The sequence below is a fragment of the Simochromis diagramma genome, unplaced genomic scaffold (assembly GCF_900408965.1).
Source record: "Simochromis diagramma unplaced genomic scaffold, fSimDia1.1 OVJJ01000344.1, whole genome shotgun sequence".
Lineage (NCBI taxonomy): Eukaryota > Metazoa > Chordata > Actinopteri > Cichliformes > Cichlidae > Simochromis > Simochromis diagramma.
The window spans coordinates 10,605,326-10,629,082 of NW_024387375.1; the positions used below are offsets into that span (position 1 = coordinate 10,605,326).

General features: G+C 40.3%; 1 protein-coding gene across 3 annotated transcripts in view; it reads right to left on the reverse strand.

Annotated features, from left to right (window-relative positions):
* Positions 1-23,757, reverse strand: part of grm5b (glutamate receptor, metabotropic 5b) — an 81,480-nt gene that overhangs the window by 19,302 nt on the left and 38,421 nt on the right. For all 3 annotated transcript variants that reach the window (XM_040008698.1, XM_040008700.1, XM_040008699.1), the window contains exons 7-9: positions 2,915-3,150; positions 2,020-2,141; positions 83-207 (exon numbers count right to left, since the gene is read on the reverse strand). In XM_040008698.1, coding sequence (XP_039864632.1) covers positions 83-207; positions 2,020-2,141; positions 2,915-3,150 — 483 coding nt within the window. The remainder of the gene's footprint in view (positions 1-82; positions 208-2,019; positions 2,142-2,914; positions 3,151-23,757) is intronic.

Genomic DNA, 23,757 nt, shown 5'->3' on the forward strand with positions numbered 1-23,757 from the left:
AAGGTGCACATTGAACAACAGTGGGAGGTTGTTTGCACTCCAAAGAGATCTATGACGTCTCTGCACAGTTTAAAGCACCTACCTGCCGGGTGAGTCTCCGTTTTCATCAAATAAGATTCCTTCCCCTGACACACCGGTGAAGTTGGTTTTCATCAAAAAGTCCAGAAGTCTAGCCCCATCAATGGGTCGCATGGCATCACACAGGCCCTTAAAACACATAGATGGTGATGTCGCACCCAGAAAAACAGTTATGACTATCAACTTTAACAACATAAATTTCCATAATTTTATGGAAGTAAATTGTGTACAACTGGCCTTTCAATTAATTATTATTCTCAAAACATGTTCACTGTACTTTGGAAGCAACACAATGTAAAGATAAAATTTAACCAATCAGCTGTTGAGGTGAGTCGGCTCGCCACATTCTAGAAAAAGTGAGAAGGACAGTGTGGCAGTATGGTTTCCTATGCAGTGCCTATTCTATGCAAGCCAAACAGTGCAACATTTTCACAATCATCTCATAAAGTTTAGTTAAAATTAAGCCCATGTTGACATTTTTGCATTAATGAATTTTAAGTCATCCCCACAAAGTATGTAGAGGTGAAGCAGCACCGCCGTTTGGTGCCAAAAATACAGAATCGTGCTGCTCTATACTTAAAATTTAGCATTTTGTTTTCTGAATTTCTAAGTGAATACGAAGTTTGACATATACTATCAGTGTTTGGCATCATTTTAATTTACATTTTCCTGAATAAATGCAAAGTGGGGTCCAAAGTCTATTATATTTCCGTGTAAACCTCTTTAAAAAAAAAAGTTCTTGGGTAGTGATGTAGCTCGCAAGTTTGAGCAGCTGTGCCGAATTCTGAAATTCTACTGCAGGAGCCTTGGTTCAAGTGTCTCCCTCCCTTCTCTCCTGTCCACTTAGTGTCCTGTCAAAACTAAAGCCTAAAAAGAGCCCCAAAATAAAATCTTACAAAAAGGTCAGCTTTCCTTGTTCGGTTTCTTCCTTTCTTTGAAACATGACAGCTAGAGGCTTGCTCAAGCAAACACACTTGCATTTTTGCACCTTTTATTAGCTGCGCCTCAATTTTCTAGCAAAACATTACTTACTAAGTAGTGTGCTGAAAGTTGGAATCGTGGCATCAGAACTAAGTGATAGCATCAGACGTAAAACTGTTATTGTAAGCAAAGAAAGACTAAGTGTGCATTAGATTATGGCTAGACCTGAGGTCTGAGAGGGAGTGTATGGCATTTGACTTGTTCAGAGCACAATCAGGACATCATCATCAGAACATCAGCACAACAAGCTTTGTTTGCTAAGAGATGAAAAAGTAACTTCATCACAGTAACACAGTGCTGTGTGTGGAGATGCAAGCAGGAAATAATTAATATATTAATTAATTTTCTTTACCTGTTAAGAGTATGGGATGTATTTGCACAAATCTTTAGAGCTTTAAATACCAAATGCAAACTAGGACAGGACCTAAAATGTAACCATTTTACATCGAATTCTTATCCTTTAGTCCTTTTCCATTAGTCTTGCTAAGCTGGTGGTCTGTTTTGGTGAGTTTGCTGAGAGTCTCTTATATGTAATCACCATAGAAACTGCTCGATCAGCCCAGTTTAACCTGCAGGAGTTTGTGAAAGCTCCTGTAACATGTTTTACTTTTGCAGCGGAAATAAATATATGTTTGGGGAAAACAGCTGTCACAGATAATGAGCTCAAAAAATAGTCTGAAAATAGTAAAGTAACTGCTCCACAGGCGCTGCTGAAACCCTTCAGAAATCTCAGCAAGACCTTGGAGAAGGATCTTTACTGGTGTTCCCAGACTTTTGGATACCAACTTACATAATGTGATAACAAGTCAAAAATGGGCCGCGTGGCGACTGTACCATGGCATCAATACTTAGGCTCTGTAAGTCCTGCTATTTTCCCTCTCCATCTCTTCATTACCCTCATTTTGTCTGTAGTATGTCTTAGTGTACCCCTCCTTATTCATCCACCAGAGCACCACCTACCTTGTAACCTGGGCAGAGTGACCGTTGCATGTTATGCAGGCCATATGCCATTGAGTAGATGGCGTTAATGACAAATCCCATCTTAGTGTCCTGTGCATATTGCTGCCGAAGTGACTCTCGCTCTGCAGAGGTGAAGGGGTAGAGTTGGGGGAAATGGACAGTTGGGTTAGTGAGGAACAGTAGGTAGAAAAAAAACACATCAGGGAAACTCTTAATATCCCCTTTAGGTTTTATGAAAAAACTGTCCCCCCCCAAACATCAAAGACTGCTGTCATTCCTCTTCCTCATCAGTTACTTTCCACCTCCGTGTCTCATTTTCTTTCTGTCTCTGTCTGTGTCCTGTTCATTTGTATTTCACGTCCCATTTCATTAGAATACATGAGACACGGGTCCCTTTGATGCTACGCTCACACACTGTTTTGCCTATGAATGGGGGGAAAGGAACAGAGAGAGAAAGACATGGGGGCGGATAGAAGCTGAAAATAAAGGGTGGGTTCACTCACAGCCACACGAGATGGCTGCAGATGAACTGGAAAGCTCTGTGCATCCATGTGGTCTGTGTGTAGGTGTTTGACTGTGTGTTCACACATTCTCTTTGTTTGTTATTTGCATTAACAGCAGCCATTACAAAAACCTATCAACAGAAATGCAGATTGGTACTGTGGCCTGTTATGCAGACTCAAAACAATATATGTTGTCTGCCAACAATACAGCCTCTCTTTTCTTTCAGTATTCAAGCACAGCTGTAAATTTCTGGTGTTATCCCTTATGTGAGTAAAGGGACTTGACCAATAACAAACCTAATGTAAACTATAGTAACTCCACCATTAAAAATGTTCAAGTGCAATAACGGCAGTCTATTTTTGACTGTATTTCTATTTCTGTCTGTACTTACTGCTGCAGGTGCGGTTGTACTTGCTGTTCTCCTGCGTGTGACCTTTTAGTCGACACTGAAAACGATGCTGCCAGAACTCTGGAAACCAAGGGTTTCTGTGATTGTTTTCAGGACGAAGTTTAAGGTAGTATTCATCAAACCATTTCACGTCAGCCGACTGGAGCTTGATGGTAATCCCGCCGGCCGCTTCCTTAACATAGCCATCTGTCACATCATACCTGTCCGCCCATCCATCACTGCAGAGATACAAATAAAATGATGACTAGAATTAATTCAGTCCAATTATCTGTGCTCCACTTTTTCACATCCAAACAGGATTGAATTTTTGGGTAACAGATGTCAATAATATGAGAGAAGACCAACGTCAAACATCAAAATCAAAACAGACAAGCAAGAAAGCCCTGCAGGAACACCACAAAAGCAGAGGAGGAGTTCTTGTAGAGTACAGTATCTCCACATTTGGTGCATTTTTTTGTGCCAAGACAGCCAAAATGCAGCTCAAGTATGCAAGACTGCAGGAGAAATATTAGGAGAAATGAAAATAATGTCAGTAGTTGATATTATCACAATACTACCACAGAGTTATTTCCCACGATCGCTTTGGAGTTTGGACAGTTTTTCATGTCATCTAATTCCATTAAATCACACAGAGAATGGCCATTTCTGCACTGCACAGTTACATCCTGATTGTTTGATTTTAAAATCCAGTGTGGTGGTGTACAGAGGCAAGTCTCACTGCCCAAAAATGTATAAATCTAACTGTATATACATGTGCTATCAAGGAAGCTTCTAATGAATCTTATACTGGTCCTTTATTTCCCCTCGTAGTTGAGCTCCTGTGTATTTATTTATTTGGCCTTTTTCAGCTTTATTTGTCAGGCGCAGTGAGGCGAGGCCAGGAAAGCAGGGGCAGAGAGAGGAGGGGGAAGACATGCAGCAAAGGACTGTGGGTTGGGCTCGAACCCAGGCCGGCCACTCTTAGCCGCTCTTACGGCATGTGGCCACCCTTTTAGTGCACTGAGCTAAACTGGCGCCAAGCTCCAGTGTTTTTAATGCCGAATAGAACCATGACTGACATCCTCATAGAAACTCCTCCACTATAGGCTTTTGACTTCACCAGATGCTATCCCAACAAATAAACTGCAGTACAGTCTTTTACAGCTTATGTCAACTTCCCAAATGTGCCCCATCTACTCAGTCTACATCATTTCGTTTTGTTTACTCTCTCCTTCAGTTTTTGTATTGCCTCTAACTTCTCTCCGCTGACTGTTCACAGTAAATGGCTGCCTATGTCTGAGCGTGGTTCAGCTGAAGGTCTCTTCCTGTCAAGAGGAAATTCTTCTTCTCACTTTCACTAAGGTGGGAAGAAGGGTCAAATTGTGGGATTGTCTGGGTTTGCTTAAAATCCAAGGTACCTTTTCACAGCAACCGCAGAGGAAAGTGGGCCATTCGAGTTTTATTATATCTTCACAGCTCAAAATACAGGAAACACTTAGGGGTGTGCAGGTTTAGCTTGAGAGGTAAAGCACAGGGTCAGCACTATGTCACTGTAACAAATAAACCCTTTTTCGCACATCCACACGCAGACACTGTAGATGACATTTACTTTGTAAGTTTCCCAGTTCCCTTGCAGGAATGGAAGAAAAGAAAAAAAATTGAAACAGAGTGATAGGAAATCAAACTAAAGTCAGAGAAACAGAAATAAAAAAAGAGAACTGCCGTGAAAGCTGGCACAAAACCAACGATTATCAGAGAGACAGATGACAGGGAGGCAGGGAAAGCTTATATCATTATGGACAATGTCCAAAAGTCATTTTATTGCTGAGAAATAGACAGAACTAGGATGCACAGACACATAAACACACACGCATGCATACGCCAGCCGGGCTCAGAGACGATCTAGGTCAAATGGAGTATTTTGGCTGCAGCTCAGCAGCAATGCCTCGTCAGACACCAGCAAGACGAATATAACTTCCTCACAATGCACATACATAAACTGTGGAGACATATCGCTGCATTTTGCATTTTTTGGAGGAGATTTGGGTTTACTGTTCCTCAAGGAGGAACAGATGGCAAAGTGAGTGTGTCTGTGTGTGTGTGAGAGAGCAAGATAAAGAGAGAGAAGTGGATGTGAATGACAAATCCTCTCTCGTCCTTTCACAACTACACCCAACAAGGCCTCAAGCAAGACAACGATCTTTCTTTCTTCCTTCCTTCCTTCATTCTTCCCTTCTTATTTTTTTCCTCTCTCTGAGCCTCCGGAGAACAAAACTCATTTTCTCCAACAGCATTCCTTGCAGTGTCTGTCTGCCATCAAGTGCATTCCCCCTTTTTTTTATTCTCTCTGTTGTTGCTGTCACCTCCTGCCATGTGGCTGTTGTTATAAATCAAGGTAGAAACATTTCTAGATTGCAATCCATTACATTAAACTTACAAATATAAGTGCACAAGGGTGCAATGTGTGGTGTTCTATTGGCATGAAAGGGCTGGGGGTTGATGTGCTTCTATGAGGAAAGCTTGTTAACCTCTTTTAATGCTTTTATTATAGCTCTTCTAGTTATTATTTTGGTTATATGAAATTAACCAAAACAATGGATGTTTGTTTGATGTCCATTTCCATTGAAATATGGTTTTATGGGTTTCATTTAACAAAATAAATGAATAAATAAATGAATCAAACTTCCAGTGACGCACAGAATAACCAGCCATGGAATATCCACCAATTTCACAGATTGTTGTAAACATCACATTTTAACTCGATTTGAGATCATGTGTCTTTAAAATGACTCCATAAAAAGTGAAAGTCAGTGGAGCTGAATTTTGGCCGCTGACTGCAGTAAATGTTTGTCTATGGTGCCATGCAGAGGATGAGGGATCGATGAACAGCTCCCCTGCGGCATGAAATGAAAGGATTTGGGATATTTATGTGAGATTTTTCCTCCTGGACTTTGTTTAACATAGTGTTGTACTGACATTATGACACACAGCAGGTTCCAAAGCAAGACAGCAAGAAAGCAAGAAAGAAAGAAAGCAAGAAAGAAGAGACTGACAGGCAGGCGAGTGAAATCACAGAAGTAGAAAGAGACATGCAGAGGTAAACAATCAATGATCATTAATCAGCACCATCTAATTCTCATCTCATCAATGGGTTTCTCCTTTTTTCTCTGACACAGGTTTTTTTCCCCCATCTGTTTTTTTTTTCCTTGCCTCCTCTCATTATCGCCTCACCTTCAGCTTTCCCTTGAGCCCCTTTGCTCTGCTTTTCTATCCTGTTCTTTTTTATTCTCCGGCTCTGTCACATTCCACTGCAGCCATCTGTAATTATGTGCCTCTCACTCTCTCTTTTTTATGCCTTTTTTGCCTCACCGACTTCATTTTCTTACTTTTCTTTCCATGGATAACGCCCATACTTTCAATACATAATTACTTGTTAATACACAGGCACATTTCTCTCATTATTCTTCATGTTTAGCAATTATACTTTCCTCCTTTCCTTCTTTAACTTGCCACTACTTTGGTAACTTTCCAGGTCACACCTGCAGCTCCCCAAAAAAATTTTGCAACATGCACACTCTTCCATTAATCATCCTCCAATGTTAAGTAATGGACATGGAAACTTGTGGTTAATTATAATTAAGTATTTATTTTAAAGGTTTTTGCGTACAAAACTTACAATGCTCACAAATACTCAATGTCTCCCCCTCCGAGTGCACAGCATGTAGCCAGACATGATAGCTAGTCAAACTTCCCCTATGCTTTTGGTAGCATGTCTAGTTTCACTGCAGCCACTGTTGTTGTTATGCTACCTACTGCCAACCACGTGAAACTCACAAATCCCCTATTTCTAAGAGGACGTGCTTCAGCTGTGGGATTAAATCGTTGAAATCAGATGATTCTCTTTTATACAGCCCATATTTATAAGCAAGAAAATTTTTAAAGCAGCATTCATGATTGTATGGGGGTGCATTAATGCCCCTCGGCATGGGTAGCACACCCATTAATGCTGAACGATAAATCCAAAATTTGGGGCAAAGTATGGTGCCATCCAGATGACAACTTTTTTTTTCTTTTAATTTGGCCCAGAAAATACCCGTCCACATTCTCCATGTATTACAAAACAAAAATGGAAAATCTCTGGCTTTCCATACTCCTATGGTTTACTGCAAATGTACTCTAGCATCTGCTAGCACCAAAATGAGGAAAACTAAAATGTAAAATGAAAAGTTTTCTTGCTTTCAACTATTTTGACGAGTGAACTTGTTTGGTTTAACGCAGTGCTGAGTTCTGTTCTGAATTTCAAATATGAATTTTGAATACTGTAATTCATGAAAACCCTTAAATTCTTTGCTGTTTTGCATCACACTTTATCCTGAAACTGCTAAACTCATTCTTTCCTCATGAATGTCCTTTTACAAAACCTATACTCAATCACATTGCTCACGCGTTAATAATAGGATAACACAACTTTTCCAGCCTTTCATTGCTCTACCAGCCCAACTTTTGGCTTCACACTCACGCTAATGACTGCAGAGGAAAAATAGAAAACAAAGATCTGCAGTGATTTATCAACAAACTTCTAATTGGGCCCTTCAGAAAGCAATATGTTTTGTGAGCTCTCCAGTACAATTGCTGCAAATGATATGTGCTCTGTTCTCTGTCTTGCATAAATAAAATAATAGTTTCTCAGATGGCTAGATGACTCCCACACATTTTGGAAAATGGAAGTTGTCTCCACAAATAACACATTTTCATCCAAATGCCAGATTCCTATTTTTAGTTTTTCACTGAAACATTTTACGGCTGTTCACACATGCAGTTCACTGTTGTGCTCATGTGCAAACTGTCGTTTCTTTAAACAATATGCAATATCACTTAGCTAATTATGTATTAAGTAGCATTTTTTAATCTGAAAGTAAGGACTATTAATAAAGGACTGAGTTCACATACAGAGCCTGCATTAGACTGCTTTAAGGTGCCTTACATGTGAGATGTGTCACATTCAATTTTGCTGTGGTGCAGTGATACTTTTGTAACACTGCCTGTTTGGTATCTTGGTGACTTGTTTGTATCAAAGTAGGCTGTAGGCGGAGGCACAGTCGGGTGGAATCTTGGTTCTTTTTCACACTGCAAACTGTAACGTTGTTGTCAAGGACAAGGACATGCTAGAAATAGGTCTTTTTTAAATGACTGTACAGCACCTACATATAATTAATGTGTTAATCTGAATGTTTCAAATACAAATTACTCACAGTCTGCTAAATATTTGTGGATTCCTGATTACTAAGGAGCTGCAGCATGCTAAGAAGCAAACCTGCACATCTTCAACAAGGATATTAGGATCCTTTAACAGAGTGAACTCACTTTGTTCAGGTACAAAGTGCCAGCGATTCATTGCATGGACCACACTGTTCTACAAAGCATGAGAGAAGTTGGTGTGATATGCGATGACTGACACTAGTTTCCAGCACACCCACTGCTAATGTATGGTAATTGATTCATTTCAGTTCCCACCTCATTTGTGAGCGCACAACAGGCAAGCTGCATGCTTCCAATCACAAAACCACCAAAGGTGTGTGAGGTTTGTCATCACTATGTATTTAAAGAAGCTTTGTACTCTTTACTTTATTGCCAAAAAATGATTAAAGCCTACAGTTTTGAACAAAAACACAAGGATGCACTTGCGATATGCAACTGTACAGGTGACGTCACAAGTCTGTCTGTTTGTCTGTCTGTCTGTGTCTGACAGACAGACAGATAGACAGATAGATATATATATATATATTAGTGGTGCAACGGATCACAGTTGATCCATAATCCAAAACTGATCCTACTCCACGGTTCGGCACGTACGTGATCCGAAGATTCGAAAAAGAAGGAAAGAAAGTATGTCTATGGTGTGCGTGGTCAGTCTGTCAAGCGATAGTTATGGCCAGCGCTAGCAGCCCAAGTGGAGGAGCAGAGGAGTTTGCGGCATTTAAGCAGCCCTTTGCTGCCCAGTCCGACCGGGCTAAAGGTATTACAAAAGCTACTGGGGTGTTTAGCTGCAGACGGGAGGCCGTATTCCGTTGTGCAAAACAAGGGGTTTAAACTGTGATGAACGTGCTTGAGCCACGCTATGATATCTCGTTCCGCGTCCACTTCAGTGACAAGATTGTACCCAGGCATGTATGAGCAGGAAAAGTTTAAAGTTATGGCTGAACTGTCCCAGGCATCTTCTGTTGCCCAACTACAAATGGGTGGAGCTCCAGGTCAGCGGAAAGCCACGTGACCGTGACCGCTTGTTATATCACAGCGGAGTGGTAGATACAAAGCCCTGTACTGCCCTATATTGCGCCTTAATTTGTTTTTATATAATTTCGTGGAATGAGTCTAGAGTTGAATGTTTTTAATAGGCAAAAAAGACTTAAATAAGTTAATAAGTAAATGTTAAAATTTTGTCTTTTTTTCTTTTTTTTGCTGATCCAAAAATTGATCCGATCTGTGAGTTAAAACCGTGATCCAATCCGAACGTGAGATTTTTGATCCGTTGCACCACTAATAAATAAATACATATATATATATATATATATACATATACATATATATATATACACATATATATATATATATATATATATATATATATATATATATATATATATATATATATATATATATATATATATATATATATATATATATATATATATATATATATATATATATATATATATATATATATATATACATATATATATATATATACACACATATATATATACACACATACACATATATATATACACACATACACATATATATATACACACATATATATATATATATATATATACATATATATAAAAATTCCCCACTCGCCCCTGTGGGCGGTCAGTCCTTCAAGCTCGGGTCCTCTACCAGAGGCCTGGGAGCTTGAGGGTCCTGCGCAGTATCTTAGCTGTTCCCAGGACTGCGCTCTTCTGGACAGAGATCTCCGATGTTGTTCCCGGGATCTGCTGGAGCCACTCGCCTAGTTTGGGAGTCACCGCACCTAGTGCTCCGATTACCACTGGGACCACCGTCACCTTCACCCTCCAGCTCTTCTCTGAGCCCTTGGTATTTCTCCAGCTTCTCGTGTTCCTTCTTCCTGATATTGCTGTCATTCGGAACCGCTACATCGATCACTACTGTCTTCTTCTGCTTGTCTACCACCACTATGTCCGGTTGGTTAGCCACCACCATTTTGTCCGTCTGTATCTGGAAGTCCCACAGGATCTTAGCTCGGTCATTCTCCACCACCCTTGGGGGCATCTCCCATTTTGACCTCGGGACTTCCAGGTTATACTTGGCACAGATGTTCCTGTATACTATGCCGGCCACTTGGTTATGGCGTTTCATGTATGCCCTGCCTGCTAGCATCTTGCACCCTGCTGTTATGTGCTGGATTGTCTCTGGAGCATCTTTACACAGCCTGCACCTGGGGTCTTGCCTGGTATGATAGACCCCAGCCTCAATAGATCTTGTGCTTATATATATATATATATATATATATGAAGAGTAAAAACTGATTATGTGCATACCTGTAGATGTATCTGTAAAAAGACAGTAATTGTATACAGTAGTCATCATACATCAGGCTGATCAATCACTCTATTTTTGATCACAATGGCTGTTTTACATGACATCCTCGCTCTGCCTCTCTCCACATGTCTAGGAGCCGAAGGCCGTCGCCATGGTTTCCAGCCCACGCTCAACCTGCCGTCTGTACTTTGTGTCTCATTAGAAGCACACTGGATTTTAAGTGTATGCACGCACGCACACACACACTCACACACACTTTTCTATTCACTATTCAATTAACATCAGGCACCCCATCTCTACCAATATTGGAAATGCTATTTGCATAACCGTACAGTATGCCAGTGTTGTAGGCCACTGCACCACCTTAAACAGAACTTTTAAAAACCAATTCTACATACAGAGGCCTGGGGCAATTGCCTTTCCATTCTGTTCATTCAGAGTATAAATAGAAACTGGAACTCATTTGCAAATTATTATTAATTTTCAGTCGGCTCTTTCTTGGTTATGAAATCTATCTAAGCCAGGCGTTTCCAACTCTTTAAGTTCCAGGCGAGGTCTTCCAGGTGGACCAAGCACAATGAGCAAATGAAAATAAAATTTTTTAATGTATTCCCCCTTGCCATCACACTAACAATGATTCTTATGAAAATAGTCTCATGTGGAAAAGCAATTTACCCTTCCATCGATCAACTTGAAGCCGTCTCTCAGCTGACATAAAGCAGGAGAGAGGGACACACACCCTGTCTAGAGTATGCTAGACAGGGTGCCAGTCTATTACAGGTCAAACACAAAGAGAAACAGACAACCACACTCTCATATCCACATCTACAGTCAATGAAGAATGATCAAAGAACCTATTCTGCATGATTTTGACTGTGGATGGAAACCAGAGAAAACCCATGAAGGCAGACTGAGAACAAGGGGGGCTCAGCTGACCAGGAGGTTCAAACCCCAAAACAAACAAAGTAACGTAACACATAATGTTTACGTGAGACAATTTAAATATAGTTCATTCTAAATTATTTGTGTTTCTTTTCCATATGGATATTTAAAGAGAAATACATCACGCACGAGCAATATTTATGTAATCCTTGCACCTAGAAAAACCCTGTTTCTACTTGCTGTCTCCTTCTGTTGCATCTTGATTTCTCTCAATTCAGCCATTCTTATCTTTTAAATTCAATTCAGTTTTAGATGTGAAAAGATGTGCAAGAAAGACAAGATGATCTGGCCCATTTTGATCCTGAACCGTTATCTTTATTAGGTCATTTGAGATACACATATGTCTATTAATCACCCGCAACAGCAATAGTCATTAATTTCTGGTTAGTAGTCACAGATTTTAGATGGTTCTTTTGTGATATGCCATCCCTTTTGCCTTCAGAGATTCATCAAGGTGTTGGAAAGATTCCTTTCGTTCCATATTCACATGACAGCGTCACATAGTTGCTACAGATTAATCAGCTGTACTTGCATGATGTGAATCTCCTTATTGGATTAAGATCTTTTGACTGTGGAGTAGGCACATGCAGAGGGGGGGGGCTAGAGGGGCTTGAGCACCCGCCCCTTTCCTGATGGGTGCCCAAAGTGCAAACTTTTTAAAAAAAAATTATTATTATTATTTTTAATGTGTGTGTGCGTGCGGAGTCCTGTCTGTGCCCCTCAACAATAATATTTAACTATTAATCACAGTTTTGCTAAATAAAAGGATCTGGCTTGCATCAGTCACATGATCACTATTAACCAATGATCGCCCTTGACGGCAGAACGCGCTGGTTACGAGCCGGGAACGAGCTCACAAAGAGCACGCGCATTTGTTCCAGTCCGGAGCTGTAGGAGAAACACAAGTTAACTCAGAGACACAGACTGATGCGACAAAACCAGTAAGTAGGTGTACAGCGTACACTGTAGTGTGTAGCACACAGGAGTATTAGCTTATTACGTACACGTTGGTAAGTTGTCTTGTTGCAACGAACGAACTGAAACAAATGAGCGTGCTGTGTGTGCAACAGCGCGACAAACATTACCTGTCCTTTTATTAACTGCACAAGTAGTGCTGGTCATAGCTGCTGGCTACCTGTGTAAGGCTGTAATGGGTCTGTAGCTCTGTCACCGTTTTAGGGAACATATTTAGTTTTAAAGTAAGTTACAGAGCTTTTCCTGCCTTTCTGGAGGGATTATATTTCACTAAAAACGATCTAATATGCATGTCCACATAATTATGCATTATTATAATTATAATATTTTAAAAAACACACGCTGTATTTTAAAGAACATACATTAAGTGGTAAATGGCCTGTATTTGTATTTTACTAAAGCGCTTTACACATCCAGTCATTCATACACTGGTGATAGCAGCTACATTGTAGCCACAGCCACCCTGGGGCACACTGACAGAGGCGAGGCTGCCGGACACTGGCACCACCGGGCCCTCTAGCCACCACCAGTAGGCAACGGGTGAAGTGTCTTGCCCAAGGACACAACGACCGAGACTGTCCGAGTCGGGGCTCGAACCGGCAACCTTCCGATTACAAGGCGAACTTCCAACTCTTGAGCCACGATCGCCCCAAGAAGCAGATTATATTAGATTTATATTTTAAATAAGACAAAATTTGGATTTTACAGCAGTAAAATTATTGTATCTCTACAGTTTAAAAATGTAATAAGCTTTGCCCCTGCACAGAGTGGATAGTGAAACAAATGGAATCATCATAAATACATTATTTCATATTTATTACTTCCCCCTCCTCATTGCTTTATTATTGTAGCTCTAGTGATAAATAATAATGTAAGGATTCTGGATCAGCACCATGGATGCCCATAGTATATACAGTATTCTGAAGAAGTCACTGTGTGTGCGTGCATGTGTTTGTTTTATGTAAATGGATTTTTTTTAATTATTACTCATGATATAACATTGTCCAGACATGCCTGGTAAGGACATGAGGAGGAAACAGTAGGAGCTGTGTGAGGCTACTAAAGGCAGTGCTATAACATTTTTCTGTCATCATTTTATTATAGATTAAGTGCAAGAGTTGTTAGGTGTGGATAATTAGATTATAGTTTATTGCAATAGCAAGTTGTGCCTTGTTCTCAGATAGACAGCAAGTGGAGAGTGATATATGAAATGATGGGATGGAAGGAAGAAGAGAAGCAAAGAGTGATTCACAGGCAGAGCCTAAATTATTTCTCACAGTTTTTTGCTGCCTTATGGTTCCAAGTGCTGTCACCAATCTTTGCATTTTGTTATTATCTCATGACACTTGTTTAATCAGCTACCATCTCTCCTATGGACTTTTTACTGTCTACAGTCTCAGATCAACACAGCCCTGCCCTCCAGTACTATCCACAGCAACCCCTCAACAGCAACATTGTACCCATCAGGTAAAACATCAGCTACGTTTGCTTTGCCTTGTTGCTCATATTAGATTCTTGGTGAATGTGTGTTGTTGTTATTCACCCTGTTTCAATGTGCCCCTTTTTAACTTTGAGCACCCGCCCCTTTAAACCTCTCTGCACGGCCCTGCTGTGGAGGCCAGTTGATTACAATAAACTCACTTTCATGTTAAAAACACCCAGTTTGAGATGATTTGAGCTCTCTGACATGGTGGATTTTATCCCGCTGGAAGCAGCCATCATGATTACACTGTGATCACAATAGAATGAACATAATCAGCAATGATTCTCAATAAGACTGTGGCATTTAAATGGTGATCAATTGGTATTAAGGAGTCCAGGTTGTGCCAAGAAAATATCCAAAACTCTATTAAACCAGCAGAAGCCTGAACTGTTGATACATGGCAGGATGAGTCGATGCTTTTATGCTGTTTATGCCAAACTTTGACCCTCAGAAATGTTTGTCTGCATACCTTGGCTGTAACAAGTGGTTATTTCAGAGACCGTTGCCTTCCTGTCAGCTCAAAGCAGTCTGGCTATTCTCCTCTGACCTCTGAATTCAACAAGTCTTTTTCACTCAGAGAACTGACACTCACTAGATATTTACTCTCTTCAGACAGTTTCTCTATAAATCCTAGAGATGTGCAGGAAATGCTTACTTGGAGCTTCAGTGGATTGTTTTTACCCAAGCACTGAGCTACTGCGATACGATTGGCTGATTTGATATTTGCATTTACGAACAGACAATAATAATTAACAAAGATGCCATGAGTGTAAGTCACAGGATTTCAGCAGAGCAGAAAGGTGAAATGAAATGCTTAGTGTAGCATGACACAACATGTGTGATGAACTTCTACACTAAACTAGGGCTGCTCAATTAATCAAATTTTAATCTAAATTACGATCTGGGTTTTCAACGATCATTAAAAATGACTGAGCCAATTATAAGCACCTCCCTCGTGCTTTACTCTCGCGCTGCTCTGTGTGGCAAATCGAGCGCACCTCTCTGCATTTCGAACACGCCTCACAACAATTAAGAGGACCCGAGGAAAGCTCGGAAAGCTAAGCAGAAGTTATTTGGAGAGGAGAGGATAATGGCTGCTGGAGAAAGAATGCACTTCAGCAACTTCAGTGGTGTGGAAACATTATGGGTTCGTGGAGGCAGACGTGGATCAAGTAGACATAGTGTGTAAACTTTGCTACGGTGTCGTAGCTGCACCACAGAGCAACTAAACATAGATGTTTACATTTTTCATTTATTTTTTATATTGCAAACCTTTGCACTGTTATCAGTATTTGCACACTATTTTATATTATTTTTTGACAATCTTTAAAGCCATTATTCAATACATTGTTATTGTTAAATAAATATCGTCAAATAATCGAGATCTTAATTTCAGTGAAAATAATCGTGATTATCATTTATGCCATAATTGAGCAGCCCTACACTAAACTGTAGGGACTGTACAAACTCACTGAGATATGGTGAAACTGGAAAGGTTTAAAGCTGAAACTATTGTGAGTGAAATCATGACCTGGCTGTATCATTGCACCCCAAAACATATCTTTGTTAATCACTTCATCCAAATTAAAATGAGTAAATGGCACACAGCATTTGTGATTCCACAACTTTAAATTCATCCATTCTATTGTTTCTTCCTGACCTCAGTTGTGGTTGCAGTTGGTCACGATACAGCTGTGGATGTTTTGCCCGAATTTAATTCCCAGTCTCACTTTATTAATATAGAAATTTGGATATCAGTCCAATCATTGTAGTAAAATTGGTTTAGCTCAGGAAAACAAGGTCAGAGATTTTGCTTTGGCAAAATACTTGAATCTGATCTGAGGTTGTGCTGCCAATAGGTCACTTTAGTAATTAATGTCTGAGTTCAATAATAACATGCTACACGACCCCAACCCACCCACTCTCTAGCTGCCATGGCAACCTGGCAAAGATTCTAGATGAGCATCTGCTGCTTACAACCATAAAGAGTGCACACACGCATAAAGACAGAAACACACACACACCAGTGGTCCACCAGCAACATATGACAGCTTTAATTAGCTGGACAGACAAGTCGAGCACGTGACTACACCTAGATACTGTAGATGCTTACAACTGGAAAGTAATTGTAAAACGGAAGCTGGTGGTCCAACATCCGACAGCCTTACATTCACTAATTTTGAAGTAAGAATACAAACAAGGCAGATGTCAAAAGGATCCAAGTCACTGAATTTGGCCGCTTCATCTTTTTAAAATGCTGCTGCTATTGTAGCTGAAGGCTCCCCATGCACAATAACACAGCAACAAGTGTCAATTTCTGTCAGTACACACAGCAATCTGAGACTTTTCAACCAAACAGGAAAATCACAAAAGTAGCAGCTATGTCTCTCACGTCAAGTTTTAAGTGTGAGGACTTAAATAGCAGATGCAAGATAGCTGTAATTTCCCCACAGAGGTATAGTTTTGACTCCACCATTATTATTGGTATGATTTATAAGAAGAAAGCAAACAAACAAAGAGGCACGGAGTCGAATGGGAGTTTAACCAACAAAGCCTGCATGCGCTTGGAAAAGGCTGGGGAAAGAGAGAGATTGGTTCAGTGACGCTGTGCCGGTGTGTTGTAGAAAAAAAGAAAAAAAAAGAGCTTAGCCTGAAGGTGAAGCTGCTAATTTACTCATCAATCTACATTAATAACCTGACCTAAAAACTTTGGGTCACTATGGATAGAATAAGAAAAGAACAATAAGCTTCCCATTTTAGACTCTGTCTTATAGAGGGGACAAGAAGTCCAGTCATTTGCGAAGGGCTCAGAGGAGGAACACTGCTCCTCTAAGATGAATAGAGCCAGTAGAGGTGGTTCAGGAGTCAGACTAGGCTGGCTCCTGGATGCCTGCTAAATGAGGTGTTTCAGACACGTCTCACTTGGAGGAGAGCCTGGGGTAGACCCAGGGTTCGCTGGGGAGATGACGTCCCTTGGCTGGTCTTTCTGATGACTTCAACTGAAAGCGGTAGCCACTCCTGAGCTGTGCCGGCTCATCTGTTAATGGCCTCAGCCAAACGGAGGTCAAAGTTCACAGTTACAACAGCAAAACTCATTAAGCCAAATGTCAGAACTGTCTCACACATAGACAGAGCGGCGCTAAAGTCTGAGCGTGTGTGTGTGTGTGTGTTTATGTGTTTGAGACAAAGAGAAAGATGCGAGGCCAGTCTCCATGTGTGTGCCCAACTGTGTAATTTTGAGACTGATCGGACCACTTTACATGCCCATCATTCAATAACACACACACACACACACACACACACACACACACACACACACACACACACACACACACACACACACACACACACCTGCTTATCTTGGCAGCAGGTTCACTTTTACTCATCTATTGATGCCACACTTCATTACCCTCTGTCTCTGTTTCTTTGACACTCTTTTGCTTCTCATCTTTTCCTGTTTGCCTTTTTTACTACATGTGGACTTTCAACTTATCCTAACCTTATACTGTAGCACTACAATTTATTTATTTTTCTCACATTTCCATTTTATTCTACTCTCTCAGTTGATAGCATTTGTATTTTTTTTACAAGAATAAAACTTAAATTGAGAGATTATTCCCAATATTTTTCTAGAAGAAGCAATTAAGTAATGCCTGATACAGATACAAGCACATGCACAAAAGATTCATATTCATAAACACAAGCAAAATATATAGACTCTATTTGCATTTGCAGACAATGGTCACAGCTTTATATATTATGTTATTGACAGTGTATAATTAGTTACCTTTGATATCTACAAAGACACAGAAAGAAGCACCAAAGGCATATAGATTTTTGCAACATTATTTTTCCCTTGATTTGAGGTGTGACACAGCGACACATTCCCTCAATGCATTCAAGTAAGACTGTGTTCATGAGAACGAGACATGGAGACAGACAACCTGGACATATAATGCCTCAATTGTTGCTTTTACAGAGGAAAAGAGAAAAACAAAAAACCTGAAAGTGATGTTCAGACAGCCCATTTGGCTCACTCTCATTCATTCTGGACCGACACACTGCAGAGAAGGTCATTTGGACAGAAGGAGAAGTGATGGAAACAAACCAAAAGCACTTTCATAATGGAGAAAAATGAATGTTTAAATCTGTTACTGCAGTACGACAGTATTATCCATTTTCCAGCATGTTAACGTCCACAATACCACTGACCATCTGGACCTATTGAAACTTACTCCAATACCGTTTGTAACCGAGTTGCTGTCCTTAGAAATAAAACAACACGCAATTAGGAAGAAATGTTTTGATCGTGTTGCGAAAACCCAGCGCACAAGGTCAAACCACTGCTGCACCACACAAAATCCACCACTACGAGTTTGTGTATTTTTGATCAGTGTATCCCCGGTGACAACTAAATCTCAAACCATCTAATGCAACAAATGTGTGCAGAATAAACATGGAAAAACAAAATTCAAATGACAGCTCACATTTGCATTTACACTCAAAAATAATAATAATAGAAACACCACCAAGCTCTTTTGTTGTGTGATTATAACAAAAGGTTTCTCAAATTTGCTTTGATTTAATTTACTTGACTTTAACTGTGCTGCAGAGTGCAAACACAAATTTAAGTAGACAATGTACTTCAGTTTAAATACTGGCAGACATTCTATATACCTACTTTAATTTCTTCATTTTAGTTTTATTTAAGTTATGACTCTACTAATGCCCTAAATTCTTAGAAATATTCTGCTGAATTCTTGAAATTAAGTACAGTGTGTGTGTGTGTGTGTGTGTGTGTGTGTGTAAGGACCAACACATCATCATAATTACAATTTGAATATTTAAATCTGTATGAAACTGTGGTCTCTGTCCACATATGTACAGATTTTAACTGTAATTCATCCTGCTTGTTTAAGTCTGACTTCATTATCTATTGCTGGGTCCAAAGGCTGGTTCACTTCCCAAAATTAAACAAACTCAGGCTCCACTGAGACTTGGTATAAATTCTTTCAGTTTCATTAAAATGATCAGTGTGGCTGTTCTCTCCCCAGTGTTGCAATTAAGTTTAAAGTCCAGGAATCCATGAAAAAGAGAGGAAGTTAGCAAACAAGTTTCCAACTAAATATGAAATACCATGTTCTAACTGAAAGATTTTAAGTACAATACGCTGCTATAACTTTGGATGTGAACAAAAATGGAAAACTATATAGAGAATAGCTTACATATAAAAGAAACAGAGCAACAACTAGGTTATACACACAATAGCACAGAGAAGTTAAAGGATAAGGGTTAAAATTTTCTTATTAAAAGTATTTGTTGAGGCTGAAATACCATCATACGATATGGGATGTTTGGTCGATGAAAAAGAGAGCATCCGATATGACTTATCCACAAAGTGAGGTTAGTCATTAATATGTTGCTACACGGTTCGGTTACTATTAAGGTAATCTAAACCATGGAACCTATGGATTCCTATTAGTCAGCTTAATGTCCACACTGGAGCCTGTAGCCAGTTCCAGGGTCCCAGCCAGCCAGTGAATTAAAACCTAGGACCTTCTTGCTGTGAGGCTACAGGACTAACCACTGCACCATGGTGTGTCCGCGCATATAATACTAATAAGAAGAAGAAGAATGAGGAGAAGAAGAAGAATGAGGAGAAGAAGAAGAATGAGGAGGAGAAGAAGAATGAGGAGAAGAAGAAGGAGAAGAAGAAGAAGAATATTTTCCTTTCTTTGCTCTAGTAACTGAAACACTGAAGAAAAACACATAAAAGAAAAAAAAACATCCAGTGAAAATAGGTGCAAAGAGTGAAAATAACTTGCAATTGAGCATTGCCATGAACGGAGACAGATACAGAATGAGAGTACAAGGTAGGTTAGAAAATGGATGAGTGCAGATAACAGAAATTATTCCCCTCCAGCTGTGGTCTTTGTCTGGATGCAGTCAGGTGTGAGAGCAATACACACATACACACACACACACACACACACACAGTTGGTCAAGAGATGTACATAGTCACCGGTTCACTAAAAATCTCATCTGCTGTGAAAGGTGTGCATGCATGTAACTAGGAGTGAAAAAGACTTGGAAATCTCAGTATTTGGGATGATCACCTACTTCTTGTTTGTCAATCGGTATTGTTTGCCAAACTTTATCAGAGAAGATAAAACGTAGAAAATAAGTACAAGGGAGCAATAAACAGCAAACCAGAGAGAATGAGACCGATGATTGAAATACCAGAAGGCGTGAAAAAATAAAATCCACTGAGCTGAGAAAGAGAACAAGAGAGAGGTGGGGGGATAAAGTGACACAGATATGATCTCTAGGGAAGAGCTAGAATGAGTGGAGGGAAAAGAGGATCAAAAAGGAGCTAGCAGCATTCTGTAAGGTGGATAAGTGTGTGCTTTGCAAGGTTATGAAGAAGAAGAGCAGTAATGTTTGAGGTGAAAACAGTCGAGTTGTGCATAGGGATAGGTATCGTTTAGGTTTTATCCGATACCGGTACCAGTTATATCCGATATATCCGTTATATCCGTTATATCAGTTATATCCGATACCGGTACCAGTGCTTAAACTGTGCTTAAACGGTGCTCCAACCCGTGCTTAAAGAATGGAGAACACAAACTTTGTCCAAAAACCTCTCATGTTTAGCTGTTTTTTTGTAAAACAGATAACAATGTTAGCCTTTTCTGCAGCTATGGGGCATATATGGTATCACTCTTGGCTGAAAACAGTGCTTAATCAATGGAAAAAACACAAACTCTGTCCAAAAACCTCTCATGTTTAGCTGTTTTCCACTTTTTCTTTGGTCATTTTAGTCTTTTTTGCCAGGGTGAAGGGAGTATCTGCCATCAAACAAGAAGACAGCCGCATGTAACTACGACGGTGTTTGCTAGTTCACCTTACATGCATTAATGTAATAACGTGGTTAGCCTACTCAACGTAAATTACACACGGACAACATTAAGCTACTCACGCAGAAAAGACCGGCTGCTACTGCCATCATCATCCGTCATCATTTCTGCGACACTGGCAGGGCTAGGGGCCAGGACTCTCCTCTTCGGGTTCTTGGGGGATGTTGCTAACTCCGGGTCCGATAACAGGCACCACACCCGCAGTAGATGTGCTCGGTGTGAGGTCTCGCAGCAAGCTATCAAATACGGTGCATTTCTCAGCTTTTAAAAAAAAACGCTATGGGTCGCCAGGTGTTTCATCAGATTCGAGGAGTTACCTCCTTTGCACAGTATCACCTTAAAGTACTTGTTGCAGGCTGCTGAGTTTGCATCTTTTGCTGTGAAATACAGCCAGACTTTGACCGCTTCGCCTTGGGCATTTTTAATCTGCAGCTCTGCTCTAAAAGAATGTACGTACCTGGGCCCGCCTACTGTCCTTGGAAAGGTAAAATGATTGGCTAAAATCCAAAGTGTATGACATCTCAGGAAAAAAAAGCACCGAAAAAAAAGCACCGAAATGTGCGCTGCTTTTCAGTTTGGTTACTACCGTTTACCCATCCCTAGTTGTGCAGTGGAGAAAGTCTCATCCCTGGACATCGAATGCTGCAATTTTTTGAGAAGCTATCAAAGAAATACAAAGATGCCCTTTGGCGTTTGCGTTCTGATGCACCTGCAGCAGTGGTACTGGATAACATTAGCTAAGAGTGCTGCTTTAAACACTGTACAAGGAAGAGGCAGTGGCAGTAGAGTTTCTCTGCCAGCATGGATACCGAAAACCAGCATTCCTGTTTTAGGAACAAAGTCTTCATGGGAGGCAGGAAAGGCGGAGGTGGCAAGCCATAGGTTGTCTGATTTCCTTTGTTTTTGCTTGCAAATTACTTTTTATTAAGGTTCAGAAGAAGATTTTGGTTTGAGTAAGGCCTTCTAAAAATAAACCCCACATCCTGAAAAAGTGCATTCAAATGTGACAGCAAGAGTTCTGAAAGAGCATCTATATGTGATGAGCTGACCAATCTTGCCATTGCAGTGACCCCGTAACACTGCACTAAAGACAAAAGGACTTTCAGACTTCAGCAACTTTGACACAACAGCAGAATTTGGGTCCCTGGGAATTAGAGCAGGGTGGAAAGAGAGAGAAGGAGAAGGAGGGAGCGAGAAATATGGGAATGGTGTCAGGGTGAAAGAGATAGAGGAAAAACAGAGGCTGTATATTCTGCCTATTCCTCCTGGTCTCACCTCATCACTTTTTATTGCTTCACACATAAAAGTGTCATCTCTCATATTCAGCACCGCAGACATTGTAATATCACCTGCTGAGGTAATACACCACCAAGGTAACATTACTCCCCCCACCTCCCCACCTCTCCATCTTTCTTATTTCTGCTTATCTTTATCACCATGGTGGCCTTTTGGTCTTTGGCTCTCTCATCCCCTTTCCATCTCTGCTCTTCCAAACTCCTCTCTATCATTTTCTCTTATTCCTCAGCACTCCTTCCAGGTCTCCAGCTCTACATTAAAGATATCTGTGCAAAATCCAAGGAATTTAACTGACTTTTAACAGCAATTGCCCAGCCAGAGACCATACCGTGAAGTGACTTTGCATTGAAATAGTGTTAAATTGTAAAAGACAGTAGTAATACAACACTCCATTTGAGGGAATTTAATGCACATATGACTTGTGAGTATAACATGAACATTGACTTAGATTTACATGCCTTTTTTCTGGATTATAACATTTAACTACATTGAAAAATAAAAGCAGTCTAACATACAATACCCATTCATTTTGTTAATATTTATTAAATGTGGTTCTTTATTTGAGACACCGACATTTAAGGTACACTCTGCAAGAGAGGTTGCAAGTTTCTAAAAATGCACACTCCTCCCTGCACACATGAGGACACACAGCCATTAACAGACAATCTTGTGTAGCCTAATGATGGGCCTGTGGCTTAGACGCAGTAGTCAGAGTTTTTGCTGCTTTACACGATGGTGATAATTATACTGGTTGGGCCTGCACGCGCTCACACACATACACAACCAGTCTGTCTGCTTGACAGCAGGGATTAGTGAGGAGAGGTGCAGCTAATGCCCAGTAACGAGACATCCAGCTTATCGCCCACAGAATCGTGTGTGTGTGTGTGTGTCTTTGTGTGCACATATGTGTGTGTGTATCAAAGAAAAAGAGGCGAAGGGAGAGATTACCAGATGGATCTACAGTAAATTAGCTGCACACTACTGTGGATTTTAATGACTTTCTCCCATTTCATTGGTACCCCATGCCATAACCAGTGCTCTCCTCTTTGTTTCCTTATTTCATAGAAGTTGGCCATTTTTGCAAATTTGAACCAGCATTTTGAACAATTTGACAATGCTGACAAACCTAATAATGAAAAATTATTAAACTGAAAATGTTGAGGTTTCTTATATAAGGTCGTGCAGACATTGCTCAAGATTTGTCCCCCATATTGGACGTGACACCACTGGTTGCTACGGAAATCTGTATATTGCTCAACTGATTTCCTGGTAGTTGATTGCTCACACTGGAGACTTCTACAGTTGTGTGTAGTTTTTCATGTTTGTCGGCATATATTTGCTAACTCCTAGCTGAGCAGGCCAAGTAAAACAGAAAGCGGAGATGGTAATCATTTGGGCTGTATGCAAAAGTTGGGACTCTGAGCCACAATCAACTTTCCGCAGTATTTCTATACAGGTCCATCACTTCCATGCAAGCTATGGGCAAACACAGCAATATGCTAGTGTCCAAAACAATCATAAGGAGGTTTTTGCCCATCTGGTTAGGGGAAACTCATTTTTCCCTTGTAACAGGTGGGTTACTAGGAAAAAAGGGGGCTCACTGACCAGTCTGTAGGCCTGTGTGACTTAACTTTAGCAATAATGTTAATGTTGCATGGTTAGCAGTCATG